The 20,139-nt window shown below is 41.4% G+C and overlaps 1 protein-coding gene across 18 annotated transcripts in view; it reads right to left on the reverse strand.

Moving 5' to 3' along the window:
- Positions 1–18,651, reverse strand: part of cast (calpastatin) — a 32,326-nt gene extending 13,675 nt beyond the window's left edge. For 4 of the 18 annotated variants that reach the window (XM_006784576.3, XM_035905127.2, XM_035905128.2 and 1 more), the window contains exons 1-3: positions 17,435–17,880; positions 16,693–16,782; positions 1,695–1,763 (exon numbers count right to left, since the gene is read on the reverse strand). In XM_006784576.3, the coding sequence (XP_006784639.2) occupies positions 1,695–1,763; positions 16,693–16,782; positions 17,435–17,464 (189 nt within the window). In that variant the 5' untranslated portion in view covers positions 17,465–17,880. Of the gene's footprint in view, positions 1–1,694; positions 1,764–7,995; positions 8,176–13,825; positions 14,045–16,692; positions 16,783–17,434; positions 17,882–18,223 lie in introns of those variants that run through there. The other 14 variants (XM_035905126.2, XM_006784572.3, XM_006784577.3 and 11 more) reach the window with 12 other exon arrangements.
- Between the last annotated feature and the right edge of the window lie 1,488 nt (positions 18,652–20,139).

Consider the following 20,139-nt stretch of genomic DNA (forward strand, 5'->3'; position numbering starts at 1 on the left):
CTAATCCACAGAACTGAAAGTACACATAGTGGCTTAAATATATAGATTAATTTGCCTTTTAATTGGTGCAGAATGTTCTACAAAATCTTAACTTTACAAGGTCAATGCCTTTTGACTTCTTGTTATTGATCATGATTGAGAATAACTGGTAGTTTGACAGCACTCACTCGATGCACCAATACCCAGAAAAATGGGAAAGTCCAAGGAACATAGTGAAGGTCTAAGGAGGAGGATTGTAGATTTACACAAACTGAAAAAATGCAGTTTCCAAGATCATCAGTTCAAACAACTGTACATAAGTTTGATCGGATATGTCACTACTTTGTCATGTTGTGGAAGAAGACCCAAACTGTCACCTCCAGATGAAAGGGAATGGAGCAGGATGTTAAGGAACGACCTGTGAACCAACAGGCTCAAGCCTGCCATCAACTGGAAACTGCTGTGACACCAGTGTTATTGTCCACGGTGACGTGAAATTTTTGTAGTTGTCATGGACAAGCTAAATGCCTTCTGGAGAAAAGTTTTATGGGACAAATGAGACTCTATGAGACAAAGATGAACTATTTGGCCATAAGAGGTGTGTTTGGAGGGGTAACCGCTTTCCTAAAATACCATATCTGCTGTTGAGCATGGTCCTGAAGCAACACACTCCAGAGCTGTTATGGTGCCGGTGGTACTGGTACATTGTATTAAGTAATAATAAAGAATTCAACTTAACCTCAAGTCAACAGCTAGAAGATTGACACAATTGTTGGATTTTGGAATGAATAAGACAAGTTAACATTAAGCTTCTCAAATGGTCTCTCCAAAGCATCCACCTCATCCCAATTCTTCTTTTTAAGTCATTAAATATATGTGCTGTGCAATCATGCAAAGCTGGAAACCGTTTACCTACAAAATGCTGATCTTTGCAACATTTTTTCTACCAATAGAGTTCATCCATCCATCCATCCATCGTCATCCGCTTTATCCGAGGCCGGGTCGCGGGGGCAGCAGCCTAAGCAGAGAGGCCCAGACCTCCCTCTCCCCAGCCACCTCCTCCAGCTTATCCGGGGGAACACCAAGGCGTTCCCAGGCCAGCCGAGAGATATAATCTCTCCAGCGTGTCCTGGGTCTGCCCCAAGGCCTCCTCCCGGTGGGACATGCCCAGAACACCTCACCCAGGAGGCACCCAGGAGGCTCCCTTCTCCCATCACTCGCAGAACAAGACCCCGAGATACTTGAACTCCTCCACTTGGGGCAGGAACTCATCCCCGACCCGGAGTGAGCACTCCACCCTTTTCCGGCTGAGTATATCAATAGAGTTCATATACATGCTAATATAGTTACATTCCACTTAATTTACGAGTTCCTGATTGAAATACTGATGAAGTCTTTTAACATTTCCATTAGTCTTTCCTGGAGAATATTCCAGTCAGCATTCAAGCAGCAAAGTTTGTCAACCTTGGTTTGCGAGCAGCATTAATGGGTTAAACAGGGTGTTACCTGCCTTGAGTTTGAAGGAAGGAAAAGGAAAATGTTCTTTTTCTATTAACCAAAGAGCTGTGCTGGAACAGGAAAGAAAGTAACAATGCTAGAACAACAGAATGCTGGGGGGTCAGGGGTCAAATTGGCAGTCAACAAATGAGTTTCTTTTGACAGACTGAGGGAGGAGGAGAAGAAGTTAAACAGCATTACAGGGGAATGTCTAATACCTCAAACTGTGCAGGCTTTCCAGTAGAGACCTGAGCTGCCGGTTTGGGTGTTGTCTGGCTGGACTGCGACTGCAGAGAGAAAGAGACAGAAGTCAAATATGTGCAGGGAACACAAGAAACCACCCAGCAACATGTTGATTTCACAACAGCAATATTTTTGGAAAACAAAACATTCCAGAAGACTTATTTCTGGATAAAGCTGAAATCGTAATCGTTACAGGTTCAGGTCAATACAGTCTCCTTTTCAAGTTGAAAACAAACATGGGGAGAAAGAAAGGGGAAAACATGCAGGACTGTAAACTGCTCACAAACACACCCATCACACAGCAGTCAGAAGTGTTTTATTCAAGTCCTACATTCCTGACTGTGGGGTGGGACTGTTTGACAGCAGTGCGTCAACGAGACTGTCGTCTGTGGTCACCTTAGAAACTGACAACAAGAATGTAGGATTCACAAGTTCATCTCCAGCCAGTGGCATCCAGTGCAGGCTGAACGCTAACATAGCTCACATTTTTCTGCTTAAGGAACCATGGAGAAATCGGCCTTTGACTCCCGTGGCTAGAGACATGCAGCCAGTATTCACACGCATGCATACTGGATGGAAGTCATATTTGCTCTGCACTGCACTTCTTCACATAGAAACAATTAGTCACACTGTATCACTGATGCTTTGATCTTTGTCTTAAATTTCCCATTGCTGAGCTGTAATAAAACAATCTATAGAAGCTGTGTTACAACGCATGGGATATTATTACTTTTTATCATGTGTACTAATTCAAAGCAAACTTTCCTGGAATTATAGTTGCAGGACCCATGGTTTATCTGTGGGTGCACGGCAGTAGTTTATCATTTAAAACTGTCATCTGAAATATTGATCAGTTATTAGCATGTTTTTTTTTACAGTACTGGAAATCCTTCTGCAAGGTGGAATGTCATAAAGATCATTGTTCTTAATACATTTGAGAGAAATATACAGGCCTTTAGAAGCAAATAATGTTTCATTTTGTTTTGTTTTTTTAAACTACAAAAATGTACAAGAATTAAAGCCTTACACTACTACTCAGTTTCCCCCAGTAAAAACATGTGACCTTTATCTGGATAAAGGACATCAATAAAAAGGTGTTACTGCAAGCAGAATGCACTGGGATTGGAATCTGACCCGATCAGCCCAGTCACATTTGGAGATGGACTCTGTAAAGCCAACTCTCGGGGTCATCTAAATCGCACTCTTTGCGTTTACTCGCACAGGCTCCAGAAAGCTACAGGTAATATATCAGCACAACCTCGAAACGTAGAGCCGAGACAGTAGCACAGCTCCCCTGGACTGTTTTTCCTGTTTGTGCAGTCATTAAATGTGATGCTCATCCAGACGCTTTGATTCTACCTGTAATAAGCTTCACAATATTGTGAAGATTGTGAATGCAAATGCTTTTAGTCTAAAATATGCAACCGTGTACAAAAATAAACTTTCTTTTGTTAACAATTACACATGTTGCGCACGTAGTCCAGTATTTTGGAAGCTTATACTGATCTCCAGGTGGAGCACAGTTTGCTGCAGAGCCCAGCCCAGCTCTTTTGAAGGTGTTGTGAATGCAGAGCAGTGAACCTCCACCCTGTTTAATAGTGCTGTTCGTTTCACATTCAGCTCCATTGTATGCAGTTGTATCATTGTAGACTCAGACCCAGCCCAGCCTGTCGGCGAGCATTACTGGTTTTTTTTCCATTTGTTCATAATAATAATAATAATAATAATAATAATGATCATAATAAAAGAATAAGGGAAGTGTACAGAAGTGCAAGTATCCATAACAGATTAACAGATACAATTCTGTGGGGGAAACCCCCCAACTATATCTTCCAGTTATTATGCTACTTCTAATCACACGTAAGCTTCTGAGCGAGTTAACCAGCTATGCGTCCTCTTTTACAGCTACACAGGTAGGATGGAGGTAAAGCACATGACAGTCAAGGTAAATAACATACAGAGACAGAGGACATGTGAATCATCTGCATTTGGTGAACTCTGAGTTAGTAATGATTGCACCTCGGCATAATCAATGATTTCCTCACACGCTCAAATAGTCACACGGGCTCACAAAGTCATAATCCAGGTCGTGGTTAGCACACACAAGTCACATGCCTTCTGCCTTTCACACTTTTCAGATATGAACCGACAGTTTTAAGAGTCAACTTCATATTATTTAGGTCGAGAATAAAAAGGAAGTGGCACAGAGGAGGAAGTGAGGTCACAAGCAGCCAAGGGGAAGTTGTGTTGATCCCGTTACCACTGTAAATACTGAACGTTGCCAAGTTACTTAAATAACCAAGAAACAGATGAGCTGTACTGCATGATGTGTCAGGCGCATTTTGCTGCATGTGAGACAACAACTCCACAAGCTTGGATATTTTCATGACAAAATGATAAAAGTAGCATTGGATATTTGAAGCCTTGTATTCTCATGCTAGTGATCTGTTCTGTTCTCATCTATAGAGCACAAGAGATTGCTGAAAACTTCTAGAACTAATAGAGACACACTCAAGCCATTCTAGTGGTGCTAGCTTTTATGTAGGTTTTTCCTGCCTTTAATGTGCCTGCGGTGTTTGATTCAACACAGGAATAATTTAAAGAAACAGTGAAAAGCACCTCTAATTCCATTTGATTAAAGATGTTTAGGCAATCACAGTACTGACTTCCCCCTTCTTATCTACAAAAGGTATTTTGATGTGTCAGAGTAATCATACTGACCACATGAATGACATCATTACTTTATCAAAACTTTCTTTTGCAGAAGCGTAAATTATGGCAAACCCTATAACAGATATGTGAGTTAAAACAAAGAGTAACACTGTACAGATCAGAACAAATGACATTTTTCCATATCACTGTATAAATTAGAATCATGTCCATGCGCTTTTGCATTTACCTCATGAGGGATTCTCTGTTGAAACTATTCTTCAAAACCGCACACAAATAGGTGACTCATCACCACTGCAAAACTCCGACAACACCGACAGATGCCACTTGACAAAGGCCAGGAAGCACGACCCGCTTTTATAATTGTACAGTAGGCAAACAGACAGAGCTCTTAGTTCATTTCCAATCCATTAAAAGAAGCAATATACTGAAACATTAAGTAGTAAATAGTTGAGCTCATCAGTATGTTTACAGTCATTCATGCTGTCAATATCAGACGATCATGAAAACATTTATTAAAGAGATAAAAAGAAATATCCTCTTAAAGGAAGCCAACACTGGAAGATGCTACAAAAAAAGAAAGAAAGGATTTCTATTGTAAAATAAAAATGAACAAAGATGATGAGGGCAGAAAGCTGCACTACAGTTAGGAATCAGAAAGGTTAAAAAAAAATCATCAACTTTAACTCAAATTTAAAAAAACATGAAGCATGAAACATTTTGTGGATTAGTTCTACTCACTGATTTAGGTAAATTAAAAGCAAATGTTCGTGTGCAACCTCTGTGTTCACCTGAGACCAACCCAAACTCTCAGGAAGTCTGTAGTGACTCCAGACTTCTGCATTCCTACATTCCTCATGACTACGGCAGCAGCAGACGCACACTGCAAGTACACGTACACTCATTAGGTACTGGGTTAAACCCACTTTCGACTTTAAAACTGCCCTAATTTTTCACGCCATTGACTCAAAGAGCTGGAGTTTTTCCTTTTAAATTTTGGTGCATATTGACATGATAGAATCAATATTGTTTCAGAACCTCTTGACAAAGAGAACCCAAGTGTGTTCACTCACATTCGACAACGAGTTGGGGGGAAAGGACCACTTTCTTGGTTAACACAAACCACAACGCACCACAGAAAGAAAGGAAGTAGCAACAAGTCTTCCCACAGAGCAGACACATTTGGATCAAACATAGTACACACAGTTGTTTTCTACAGACCAGGTGTTCCATAAATGTCATGAGCTGTGCTTGACGTGGTTTATAGCAGGTGCTGAGTCTTCCAGATGTGACTCGGTATTTGGTCGACCTGTGGCTCATTTGTAGCTGCCTTATGGTGCCATGAGGTCAGGCAGTGTCAAATATGGCCCAAACACGATTGCAGGTGTGGGCCACATTTTTTCTGGGTTATAGTTTCAGAATCATTTTACCAAACAACTGGAAGAGGCCAAACATCCACTCTTAGGAAATCTCTGCCTTCTTGATAAAGTATTTATTGTATTGATCTGAGTACATATTGGAGTGACTGAAAGTAAAGTGAAGTTGATGGAGGTGAGTTATAAGCAGTATACGTGGAGCATACTGCACAGCAAAACTTAAAAGGTCCAAATGATCAATAGTGCCTTTATCAGAAGATGCACTCAATAGTAGAACTGACAATATGCAAGATGTTACTTGCCATTCTGTCCAGACTTAAGTTTTGGCTCATTCTTTATACACACAACATGTATACAAGTTTGATGAAACAGCCAATAGAACAGAAATAACCTTTGCAAGCATCATATATAAAAACAGTGCAGATAATACAATCTTTATGAGACCTTCTTGGGTTGAACCTGTGACAGTGAACTAACTTCTGCAGCTTGTGATGTTGTCTTCTTAAACAGCACTCTGTGTTTCTGTTATGCAGCACAGAAATGCACAAGACAGTAAAAGAAGGGGGGCGGGGGGGGCGTGTCATAGAAATGATGCAGGGTTCCAAATTTAGTCGAAGCATGGAAAAGACTCAATAGTTAGCATGGATCTGCTTTGCAAAGGACATATTGATTTTGTCAGACACATACAGTAGACTGGGATTCGGTGCAGTTGTAGTCTGAAACACAACAGCGCATATAAAGATCGTGATATGTGGGCATATGTTGTTTAATCATTTATTCCATGTAAGACACATGACGTATGCAAACACTGACATGCCGTGCATGTCCATAGATAGAGCCACTGGGTAAGCAGCGAGGACACTGCCTGACGTAGTTGATAACGGGACACCAGTAACATCATGGTCATTCTGAGAGAGCTAGACGCAGTGCTTGGCATAGTTTAAGTGAGTGCGTCCAAAATAGATGCAGCACTTTAGATCTACACCATTTCTGTCACATGACTTGGGCCAGCAGTGACAGTGTGGCAAGGGCGGCGCACTGCCATTTGAAACCAACAGGTTTTGGTAGTCTTTCACTGTAGCACGACAGGAAACTGCCTGTCAGCTTGAGGTTTATTGCTCAAGTCTTTGTCTGCTGTCAGATATGAATGATAGAAAAACGCACGCAGGCATGAAACGCCAAGACTGCACTCCATATTGTGCATTTGTCACTGGTCAAGGAACAATGCAGTACATATATCCAGGCCCTACTAAACAACATGGACTGAAGCAGTAGCTTTGCCCTCTTATGAAAACTGATGACTAATGCTGGCCCCACCCAACACACCACAGACACGCATATGTGAAAATGGCTGGAAACGACTCCTCAGCTTTCTGGTTTAAAATAGCACTGGCAACTTGTGGAAAAAAGGTCAGTAGTGATAAGTGGCTCACATCTGACCAGTGGTGGAAATGAGGAAAGCTGCAGTCAGCTGCTTAACAAGGAAAGAAAGTGGAGCAATAGTGTGAAAGTTAAGCGTTTCAGCTTTAGCACAGAGCTGCAGCAGGAGGAGCATTATTGCTGGAGGGCAGATTTCAAGAGAGCTGGGTGAAATCAGGAGTAATGGCGTTGACTAAACATACTTTAAAAGGCAACCTGTTCTGATGCGGTGGTGACGCATTTAACTATCACATCAGGCGAGGACAAGAAACAGGACAACTATGGCAAAATTACAACTGCAGCCAAACAAATTCCTAATCATACAAGACAAACAAACCAACCCCTGTGCTTCACGGTGTTTGTACTGCATTTTCCCATCAGGATTATTGTATCACACGTTTACAGTGAGAAAAACCAGTATGGAGAGCACAAAAAGATGATATAAAGCCATAAAGAGCCAGGTGTCAACCTCGAATGCCACATACATAGACAGTAAGGAAACATTTGATTGCTGATTGTTCACGTTTACTTGGAACAAAGTTTTTGTTACACTAGCAACAACTGCTCTCAATGTCCATTTGAGAGAGACTGACACAAGTACTTTGCCAACTTTCCATAATTTGAGGCTTAAAGGGAAGCACGCTGATCTTACCGCAACATGAAGGATCACATGAGCGATAAACTGATCTGAACAAACGTTCTGCTACACACCAGCCACCAAAATGATGTGACAGGTATCAAACAGGAAGTTTCTCCACGCAAGCATTTACAAAAGAGCAAGCATAAAGGGAAATATCATCCAGATACATACCATAGGTCAGACTGTGTGTATCCTCTTTAAATGTTGCTGTGAATACTACCAAGAGGCTCTCTTCAGGCTGCTTAACCTAAGACCCCTGCTTTAGGAACACTTTAGTTCGAACTTTATGTCATGCACACGCACACATGTAAACACATACACACACCCAGCAGTGAAAAACTTGCTACTCCGCCCTCTTTGAATCAGCACAACAAGACCCTGCTGCATCAGGCTCCACCCCTTCATCCAACATGGCAGAGCAGGCTCGGTCGGATTGGGCAGTTGAACACATGAAGTCCCACCCACTGCTCGATGCGCGGCAGGAAAACTCAACAAGCTTTGGGTCGGGCTGGGCGAGGTGAAGACGCATGATGCAGCTCAGCACGTGATAGCCTGCATCAAGCCGGAAGAGGTGAAGAAGAGAAAAAGAGTTGAGGGGTGACGAAGGAAAGTAGATTTTCTGCAGCAGTCTGGGTGTGTCGGGTAGACTCACAACTTTGGAATCTAGAATGCAAAGCTACAACAAAGGCAGAAAAGAGGAGAGGGAGGGAGGAGGATCCATCACATGCAGCTCAAACCACACCCTAAGGCAGACAGAGAAGAACATTAAAATGGGGGAAAACGACAAAGGTTAAAGGGCAAAGGCAGTAATGTTCAGACATGTTTGTTTCCATCACAGATCGTCTCAAAAAAGGCCCTGAACAGCGGAACAGACAGGAAATACCAGCCAGAGGTTACACAGGAATTTGGGGGGAAAAAAACAAGAGAGAGGGGCAGTTTAACCCTTCCCCTTTCTTTAAACAGGCAGTGGCAGCGTTGATTGGCTGAAAGGTCAATAACTTCTAAACTTTATCCTTATTATGTTAACTTCTTCAAGCACTCCACACCGAAAAACATGTCAAACGCGTCAAGAGGCGAGTGCTTTGGAGAGCAGCGCCCCCTCGTGTCACAAAACACCAACAGCACATAGATGAAACTTAAAAAGGAGCATTGTGTCCATGTGTGTCATCTGAAACCGTTGTGCATGCCTGTTAACTTGCAGACTGTTGTTTGGACACAATGTCGGCCTGTATGCGTGTCGTGTTTGTTCAGTCCCAGTACTTTAATGCGGTTAAAATGGGGAGCTCGAACAACTCTAAATACTTTGCATTTAGACTTGGCATCAAATTTAATGTTATTATAGAGGTGCTAGAAAAGAATTATAGGAAATATTCTATGTGGAAGCTGCTTTGACACAAGCATGAACAGACTTGGTTAAATATCAGCCAAAGCCAGCTGACAATCAAGCACCAGGATAATCAGCTCGAATGAAGATAAACAGCAGAGCGCAAGCATGATTACGACATATCGCTGTATTCTTTGAGGGCTATAGTCTGGCTTTTATCGGATTGGCTTCAACCATGTTTCTTTTAAAATGTCTTTATAAGAACAAGCAGACAGACTCCTGATGTTCTTAAAGTGTTGCACATCTCCTGCCCTGGCATCTCCCTGAAAAAAATTCTTGTGTCTGTCCTGGGACCCTTCAAAATAAATCACTAACAGCTTTCGCCTGACTGACTCCAAAAACACACCAGAGCCTGCCCCCTTTTCTGAAAGATAACATGCTCATGTTGAATCCAAATGCCTTAGTTTGTAACCCCTGGTAACAGCTATCTTTATTGGCAACATTAGACCCACCCTTTCATGGAGATCAACCAACAGAAATGGTAAACCTAGAAGCTGGAGGTTTCTAGTATAAAAGGTGGGCTCTGTTTATAGAAGTTTACAGGAAAACTTGGTGGGAGGCTGCATGGTATCACATGTCTTAAACAAAGACTGTAAGCAAAGACTAATGTGGGATATTTGCATTGGCAAAAGTTTGCAGTCAAATCAATTGGAACTCTGCAGAGAGATTAGACTAGTAGAAACGTGTTTTGCCAGAAAGTTCTAGCTGTTATGAAAGAGCGTGTGAATCAGGTCTGATTAGGAGCAGGAGCAGCCATACACAATCTGTGCGCTCAGTTTGAACCAGATACAAGGAATGGAATGGAAAACAGTGAGTGTTGTGCTGACTGCGCACAAACAGCCAGAAAAAAAATGCAGAGGAGTGGCCTGAGGAACTTGACAAATCCTAATCGTATATTTTTTAAATAAACACAGTGAAGTCAAATCAAAAGGATGCCTTTGCTTTTATTGAGATTAACCTAGCCAAACACAACAGTTTTTCATCCCCTTTTAGCTCATTGTTTTGGCAGCAGTGTTTTCAGGAGCTACAGCCTGCAAGTTTGACCGAGGTAAATCTGAGAAACACACTTTGCTCCCAGACAGAAGCATGACAAGTGGTCAATGCTAGCAACCAGTGGTTACTGCTTAAATAGCACACTTCTACTCGGAGCACACAAATCATTTTACTACAAGCTTCATACCACAGCACCTTGTCTAACATTTACACACACACACTCGAGGATAACTTGGGATTTAGTGTCTTGTCCAAAGATACTTCAACATGCAGACTAGAGCAGCAACTTCCAGTTGTAAAGTGAGACACACTTACTGTGAAACATTTCAATCACAGAGACATCAATAGGGACAGTTTAAAAAAAGTGAAGCAAAAAAGCTTCAGGGAAAACATTACATCTGCTCAAAGTTGCTTTATTTCTAGGAAAAGTAAAAATATTTATAATAATATTTTTTAAAAAATAATATGTCAGCTTGTTGTGACTGCCAACAAACCACAGATTATTAGGTACAGGAAGTGTGCTAAATCAAGTGTCCAGATTGAGGCTATTTTAGCGAGCTGAGCTTCAGTTTCAGACTTGTATCATCTTCAGCACGGGTTTGTTTGCTTCAGCTAAAATTACCTCTGCATTAGCTTATTAGGTTCTACCATGAATTTAAACTTGTGTGTTAGCCATGCAATGATGCTATACTATACTATAACTAGATTTTCAGACAGATTAGCCAGATACAAATAGAAATATCATCACCACAAAAACTACTAAGCTATAAATGTCTCTTGCTTAGCTGCATTTCCACATTATGTCATCAATCTATCCAGCCATCCACTTCAGGGTCATGGAGAGCTAGAGCCTATCCAGAGGAAACAGCTCGACTCTGTCAGCCACATGACAGAATAAGAACAAGAACTACAAGAACACGATTTAGTTGGGACTTGTCAGCAATTACCAATAATCATAGCATGCCTGCTAACATTTTTACCTCTCCTGCGTGTTTATGAGGAGTGATACTGAGAATCCCAATCATTGCATCACATTACAGTTTCCAGCAATCCTGAGTCTGCTGCCTTCACATTACTTATCCGGACAAATGTCATCTGGCTCCAAGTACAGGCTGTTGCTCGAGCATTGCAGTAAACAGACAGGAGGACGGGTGTACCAATACGGACATAACAAAATTCAGCGAGCAACATTTAGATGAGGTGTCAAGCCAAACTGAGAGCACAGTGTCAAATCTGAAGGCACGAGTTTTGAGGAGTGATGGAAAGTAGCACCGTACCTACCAACGGGATAAACAACAAACTCAACAGGAAATGGAAGGCTGATTTAGCTGAGCAGGATATGTGTCAACAAAGTTTCTGTGTATATATGGTCGCATACACAGTGTGTTCCTCCACTCCAGTGCAAACTGGGTTTTAGTACCGTGGTCTGATTCTCTCCTGCATTCAGCATGTTTAAAATGATCTTTTTGAGGTGTGGCTTCAGTAGGCAGTCAGAGGTGGTTATGACGTATGAACTGAAGCAATCAGGCACTGTGTGTCATGATGTCATGGCTCTTAGTTACCATCTTAGTTGAACTGTTTGTGATTTGCTGAATATCAAAACATGAAAGATGGAAATTTGAGTGTCAGCATTTTCTAACAGTGGGGGCAGATAGGTGCATGCTTGACATCAGACTGTGATTTAATCAAGTGAGTCAGTTGTGTCTCACTGTCTCAGTGATTGCTCAATACTTTGTATTCTGGTTGCACACATTGCTATAGTCCTTCATAACTGAACCGTACAGTGTAACTCACTGTTCAAATGCCCAACCGTAAAACCAAGGGGATCATTTCACATGACTACATCGAACTTAAAGATGAAAAATACATACGGAGGCTGAGACGTCTCAACAGGATAAAAGTCAAAAACCTAGAATAACAAATACTTCTTAAGCCAAGCTAATATGAATAATACAACAGTAACACAGGTAACTTCAGGCAACAGGGAACAGCATGATATTGTATTTAAAGGGGCCTTATGGTGGTTCTATGAAGTGACACTTTTCCTTGGGTTAGTTAGTCTTAGTTTTGTTTATCATGCACTAGTAGCCACATGCATGATTCATTACACAGCGTTCCTACCAGCAGGGTTAGATTTTCCAACTGATAATACGTCTCAGAAAAAGAGTTCCCAGTTCTTTTTTTTAAAATAGGTAATTCATCATCGACATTCCTTATTTAAAAATAAAGAATGTGTATGATAACAGTTGTTTGGAGATCAAACTTTATCTTTGACAAAGCAGATACAAGCTTGACAAATGCCAGTCCAGAAATCTCTTTTTAGCTCTGTTTTTCATTTCCAACACTATTGTCTCTTTATCTTTGTCCATCTACTGAGAGCAGGTATGAAGCAGGTATTTATAGCATGTTCGGCTACACGTTGCAGCCAAGGACAGCAAGACAAAGCTCTGTGAGCGTGAACCCGAACAGTACAGCAGTGAGCTGAGTGACTAAACAATGGACTGAAACTGGCTTTTAAGATCTGTGAAGCCATCAGTTTCTGTTTAGTTCAATTTAAAGATATAAGTTCACGCTATAGTTGTAAAGCCCTCTAATGTACCACACCATATAAAAACAGGTATGCCATGACTAACTTGCACAGTATCCCCTCCTGCCTGTTTATGCCTTTTTGTCTTTGACTTTGTTGTAATGGTTATGCATGTGCAGGCAAGATATATTTTTCCAGCGGCCATTTCCTGTTACGTTTTATGATAATGCTGCCAGACCCCAAGGGAGGGTGATCTCTGCAGCCCAGAGCTGGGAAAATGCAACACAACAAAAATGGTCTGACCAGAAGTCCAAAGGCTATCTGTGTGCAGTCGGCCTCCTGGGACACATTTATTCTTTGACCTTTAACACATAAAATAACTCAGAGCAAACGAACACAGCCCTGATAACAGAGCACTGACATGAAGACAGCCAATGCTGAACTGTCGCACATCAACACACAATCACATTCTCTGCCAGACGAGTGAAAATTTAACAAAAGCCTGCAGCATATGACCTACATTGCATTCAACTTTAACTTGTCCAAATAAAAAACAGAGCACTTAAGCTCATTCCAGCTAAACACACCCTTTCAGACAGCTCCATCTGCAGCTTTGGATTATCACAGGGGAATGCTATTTGGGGTGGGAGCCTTCACAAAGAAAAAACTGGGATATCCTTCAAAACAACCATTATCACTTGCATAACACTATCAGTTTCCCATGTATTTTGATGGTTTAAGCACCTCATAGCAAATACTGGAGGCCTTCCTGCAGCCTTGGTTTAATATCCCACTACAGTAAGAACACTGAACTCACAGAGGCTGACCGGGAGCCTCAGACATTCCAGCAGAGAGAGAGTGTGGACGGATTTGGACTGGCTCCAAGACAGTTTTCCTCCTTGTGTGAGTTTCCCTTATAAGTCCTTTGTTAAACATACAGTACACAAAAGACTAGGACAGCTAACAAAACAGTAACAGCAGACATGCTTTTATATCTATAGAGAGGGGGGTCACAAACAAAACAAAACACACGTGGACACTTTTGTTACTCAGCACAAACCATTACACAAGCACACAGACACACTTTTACTACACACCTGCTCCTCCACTGCCACATCCTGCAGAGCCGGGGTGTCCCGTGGGCCTCGGATCCAGCTCAGTATCTGACCCATGTTGGCTGAACGTGTCTCCGAGTGTTCGTTTGTGTGAGTGTGTGTGTGTGTGCGCGCGTGTGTCAGCCTCTGGCTTGTCTGTCGGCTTGCAGCATGTTTCCCTGCAGCAAACGGGGAATGGACCCAGACAGAGAAAAGGGGAGGGCAGAAGGACTAAACTGGGCGTAGTCAGGGAGAAGAGGATCTGATGTGGAAGTCACAACCGGGAGGGGCGTAACTCTCCGGGCTATACTAGGAAGTGAGCTGACCATGGGCTGACACCCACTTAAAGGGGGGGGGGGCAACATGTAAGCTTCTGCTTGGGGAAATAGATCCAGCTTTAACGCACACGGGGGCACACATGTACGAAGATATGCACGCACAGGCAGGTGTGTGGTTTTAAAGAATTTTCTCAGCATACCTAAAACAGAACCGGTTTTATTTGGGACAATGTTCAAGTTACACATTAGCAAGAACACATCTAGATATATGATAGTGCACGAGCCTTGAGCACACATGGGCACATACGTCTATCCACACTGCATATATAAAACAAGAGGCCAACTTTTATATTCTGCCTGTGTCAGCTATTTTCCATGAGAGAAGAGGCCGAAGCCGAAATCTTCAATTCTTTTCTGTATTGCAGTAATAAAATCTGCGAAGGATAATGGCAGGAAGAGATACTGTTTAGATGCAGGCTAATCTCAACATCTAGTAGAGCCAAAGAAAACCTGTCTAATGACAACAGAGGAGATTTCATCATGTCTCTCTGCACCACGGCCTGAGCAACAAAGAAAGTGTGTTAAAGAGGAATGTAGGGAGTGTCTCTGTGAACACATGACTGAAGCATAAAACACGGGTGTTGGGCTTCTGAAACTTCACCAGTGTGGTCCCTTTTTTCAACTTTATTAATAAGAATTATCCGAGAAGAACTGTGGAAAACGTGAAAAGTAAACTGAGAAACATCGGAAGGCAATTAAGTTGCAAAGGTGATGAAAACCAATGAAAGTGCAATCCCATCCATACCTATGGGGTTGTACCTCACCTGTAAAGTGTGAGTTTATCTGTCTCTTTGGGTAGTTCTTGGGTGGGGTGTGCAAACAGTGCAGCCCCTGAGTGAATCACTGTGATGGAATCAGTCTGACAGCCAAGCCTTTCACTTTTCGAGCGTTTTAACGGCACACCTTGGAAAAATATGACAATCACACACCCTACCACTAATTACTTTAAATCAAACAGACAGAAACTGACACTCCTATTTGATCTGCAGAAAGCTACGTGGTGAATCGGCCCTTTATGCACAAAGCATTTTTTCAATTTTACAATGCAACGCGGTACTGATGATAACACTCTCGCCTGAGAAACCCCATCACCGGCTTTGTTTTTTAAAAAGGGCATAACCTTGTAAATGCATGCCATCTGACACTATTAAAAACAGATTAAATCAACAAACACTATGAGCTAGAGACCATCTGTACCTGTGAATATTTATATTATTGTACCTAATATATTATTGGGAAAGTACTCAGGGAGATATGAGGTGTCTCCAGGATCATATTGTGCAATGATGGTGCATGCACAGAGACACACAGGCTGTTCATAACTCATTACACACCCTTTGAGACTGACATATCTCTTTCAAAGTGTCAACTGATCAACCCTGTAAAACTAGCTCATCAACCATGTGAAGCAAACTATCCATTCCCATAACCTCTCAAAAACTGGTGTGAACCTGCAGCGGTTGTGTGGCATGTGGTAGTCTTTTTTTTAAAAAAAAACTTTTTCACCTAGACTGAGGTTATCAGAGAATCAGCAGATAGCAGTATGCTCAACATATTTAACTGTGTCAGAAAACAAAATAGCAGATGTTGTCACCAACGTGCTGGTGTAAGAGAGCATAAAGTGGGTAACTGGACTCCCTGTGACCAAAGTGGCATTCATCTTTATATTTAGATCCACGCTGCACTTCAGTCACCTATAAGCTCCTCCTGTCTAGCTGCATCAAATGTATGGACCATGATCAGATGTCGACAGAAGCCTGTGTTTTGTTTTTCTTTTTTTTTTTTTTTAGAAAACAAGAATAACAGAATTTATATTGTGCTGCAGCTAAAGATACTTAAAAGTTATTACAGGTAAAAGTGATCATTGATAAATGGCTTCACGTGTGATTCCTGAAGTCGTCAGCCACAGTAAATTACTCTTAACAATCACAAACATGTACATTTTGTTTTTTATTTAAGTAGCAGGTTTAATAAGCGTGCAGGCTCATTGTGTCTCCTGATTTTTGGGGTAACAAAAAAGACATGCAGTCCTTAAACATCTGCAGCCAAAAGCTGCACTGCAATCAGCAGAGGGAGACAAACACAAAGAGTTGAGTTTTGTTCCCATCCGTCCTGCAACTCCAACTCTTGACCCACAAAGAAAAACAAAGATAAGATAGATCTGAAATATTCAAAATGTCTGGAAAGGCCACAGTCTAATTTTGAGGCTCTGATAGCAACCGCAGCTGAAAATTCAAACTGTAAATATTGTCACCTACTTGTTTGCATCTACATTAACAGGCCAATGGGTTCAGCTGAAATTCTGCTGCACAGCGGTGATTCTTTTTTACAGCTACACTTCTACTTGTATCCACTCTCAGTTACTGGGCAGTGTTGAGAGACAAAAATCACACAGCAGCCTCTATCTTTTAATGTATCCTGTGAGGTTTACATGGAGCAAAGTAGCTTACTGCATCCCCGCCCTGTTTTAACCTTGAGCTGCAGAACATTGCTGAAGGCATTGTGTCATTCAGGAGAAAATGAAGTCAGTACCTTGCCATAGTAGGACCCTGCAGTGGGATAGAAGGCTGAAGTCTGTCTACTCTTTTTGACTTCAGCTGTGCAAGGATCTGCTTTTCCATGCTACAAACACACACACACACACACAACAGTTTGTTAGGGCTTTGAAGGGTCAGTCAGTTGTTGGCATTAAATTAAACAGAACTTCTGGACAGGAAGCAGTGATTTCAGTCTATTGTGTTACTGTGTTGGTGCCTTATTTTCTAGCTTTCCCTCTTTTTCTTTTTCTTTTTTTGTAACATTTTTGTAATATTCTTAACTGTGAAAAAGGTCCGCTCAAATAGATTTTCATAGTTTGTAGCATTAAGGTATGTAAGCAAGATAACACCTGCTCATTAATTGCATTAGTTAAATGTTTATTATTGATATGCAACAGTACCGAGACACAATAACTGGAGATAATCCAGATCTGAAACGTGAGGGCTGAAGGCCGTTTAAACAGCCACACGCCCTCATGTATGAATAGTGTTTGACAAAAAGTGGGTGAAGTCTTTTCAGCACTTTATTTCGGTTTTAACAATATCTTGTACAGCCCACAGAGCATCCAGAACCGCTCCTACACTTTCAGACTAGCTGTTCGTGTTTTCTGCAATAAAAGCACACCTGGCGTCTAAAAGGGTGCCAAGATTTACTTTGAAAGTGCTAATGCCAGAGGCTCAAATAAAAGAAAGAGGGAGAGGAAGGTAAAGGGGAAAAAAGAGGGAGATGTACTCACAGTACTGCTCCAGTATGCCGCATACGCCATGAGAGAGCGGGAGGTGAAAACAACTGTCCGAAATAAAACTTCCACTCTGCTACAATGCCGCTCTCTCCTGTCCTCACTGACAGATATCTTTTCTCATACCTTGCCGAACAGAGCGCCACTCCCAGCAGACACCAAATTATCGCCACACACTTCTGTCCGGGGTGCAATTTCTGACTCAGAGAGATTACAAAAGAATTTCACTCTCTAAATTTGTTTCCAGTGAAATGTTCTGGTTCTTGCGCATAAACAAAAACAATCCAGCATTAACCTGTAGGCCTGGCATTAAACCACCCCACTGACTCACATCACCACACACACACGGTTATATTTCCAAAGAAGGAACTTCGTAGATCTCTATTGTGCTTGTTTCCGACTCAGTGGTACGCGCTACCAGGGGGGCTTTACGCAATAGCACAATGCCCCTGTGGTTACAAAAGACGACATGAAAGCCTTATAGGCATTTGGCACTGGCAAATCATTCGTGACGCCGAGTAAAACCAATTACTGACATTATAGATAAACAATGAGCCCTGAGCAATTCCTCTGCAAACGATGACACAGCCACGCTCTAACATGTGCAGAACACAGTTTCTCGCTTGAGCACATATATGGCAATGGGATGCAGTTTATCAGGTTAAATCAGTATCAACACTTCTGCAGCTTTGTGTAAGAATAATCAGCTTTGATATATCGGAGATGTTTACATCTTTAAACACATTAACTGAATTCCGCATGTCTCTAAAAACGGAAAACCCCTACCTCGTCCTTTGCTTCCTTTGTAGCTTTATGATGGCCATGGCTTCTCTTCTTATGTGGCATCTTCAAAAATCTAACTGGATGAACTTCTATCCAAGGTTTCGTTAGTGCCCTCAGTTCTCTTTGGGAAATCAAACTCTACAGACTGACACGCAGCCTTTGGTTTTAATTAGGCTGCCCCTCCCGCTGAAAGCGCTTTCGTCCTTGATGATTGAAGTAGTTGGCAGAAGATTTCTCAACGTGGAGTTTATTTAATCGCGTAAGCATGTAAGGTCTCGTTGGTCTGCTGCTTTTTAGGATTTATAGCGCAGACTGGTCCAGAAACTAAGCCAAAAGTTACCCAAGTACACACAAAACTCTAATTTGATCACGTGAATGGGAAGACTCAGTGTTCAGCGGGAATGACTGGGATCGATTGGCATTCACAAATGTATTCTTTTGCATTTTAAACAAGTATCCAACACATTCGCTTCAGTTTGGGTGTGTGAGAGGAAACGCCCCACAGCTCCAGGAAGAGTTGACTCACCCCTGGTTATGTTTTCCCTTCCCAGCAAGATGTTTTTTTACGAGGCACAATGCTGCCCTCTGCTGGCTAAACCGTCTGGGTCAACACGAAGCAACAGCAGCAGCAGGTTTGAATACAGTGTTCAGTGACGAAATTAGCCGTTTCTATCGCGATGTTATTGGTTGTCAATTCTTATCTAGTTTCTACGTGACAGGAAAAATGTCCAGTGTTAAAATGTATTTACTTATAATTGCATTTAATCATATTATAAGTAATGCTCTTACATTTTGAAAACCGCTGCAACGCTTTCAGTATAATGAATAATGTGAATGTTTGACAAGAGGTTTTGGTTTTGGCCTTCACCTGAGTGAACATAAAACATTTAACAGACAACATTTTCAGGGGAAAAAAGTGGTATAAAGTAGGGGGACAAAGAACAAAAGCTTATTTTGATTGCTCTGAAAGAATCTCGTTTGAATTTGAATCGGCAGACACCGCATGGCCTTCACGAGGCAATCCTCCGTGAGATTTGTGTCCCTTTTACGGTTTTGTGCCAAAAAGTTCTCTTTAGAAAAAACCCCTCCATATTTTCTTCTAGATAGCATGTAGTCATCGTGTTTTATGAAGGGATTATATATAAAATAAAGAGATGTAGAAAGTATCTTTAAGACTCTTTTTTAAAATCTACATTATAATAAATTCAGTGTTTTTTGGCCATTAAAAATCTTTATAGAACTGTGATAATATATTTTTGGCAATTTCTGCTTCCCCGTTGGCCAAACCTTGAAAAAAATGTCAGTGGAACTTCTTATCTGTAATAAATAAAGGACAAAATCATGTTGCAAAAAAACTGCTGCATCTTTTAACTTATGACATGAATATTCTTTCTGGCTCAAAATGACTTGATATTATTCATAAATGATATGTGTAACTGCTCATAGGTCAATAAGTCATTTACAACAGTTTTTGGCACAAACTGGGGTGCTTCACGTGTAGGGCAAATGTGCAAACCAACGCTCAGTCATGTTGAGTAAATATCAGGTGATGGGGCTCCTTCAATGACGTGACAGCATGGAAAAATATTTTGTTTACACAAGCACCAACTCACTAGGGTTTAGCTATGTCAGCTTTTTTCCACCCTTTAAGCACTAAGTTGGTTGTAGCATTAAGAAGGTTACTGATTACACTGCAAATTAAGTATCACACAAGATGAAGACCGTTTAAAGATGATCTGTTGAATGCACTTCTCTAATGTATAATATAAATATATATCCTTCTTTGAGAGTTGTTTTTCCATAATAAGCAGTAATGATAACGTTAAAACTGTCAACAATACATACATAGATACATACTGGCATAAACTAAATTTTGTATGCAGCGGACATGCAGATTAGATTAAATAAGCCTGAATTGG

Source organism: Neolamprologus brichardi, chromosome 5 (assembly GCF_056152115.1).
Source record: "Neolamprologus brichardi isolate AB-2024 chromosome 5, ASM5615211v1, whole genome shotgun sequence".
NCBI classification, from domain to species: domain Eukaryota; kingdom Metazoa; phylum Chordata; class Actinopteri; order Cichliformes; family Cichlidae; genus Neolamprologus; species Neolamprologus brichardi.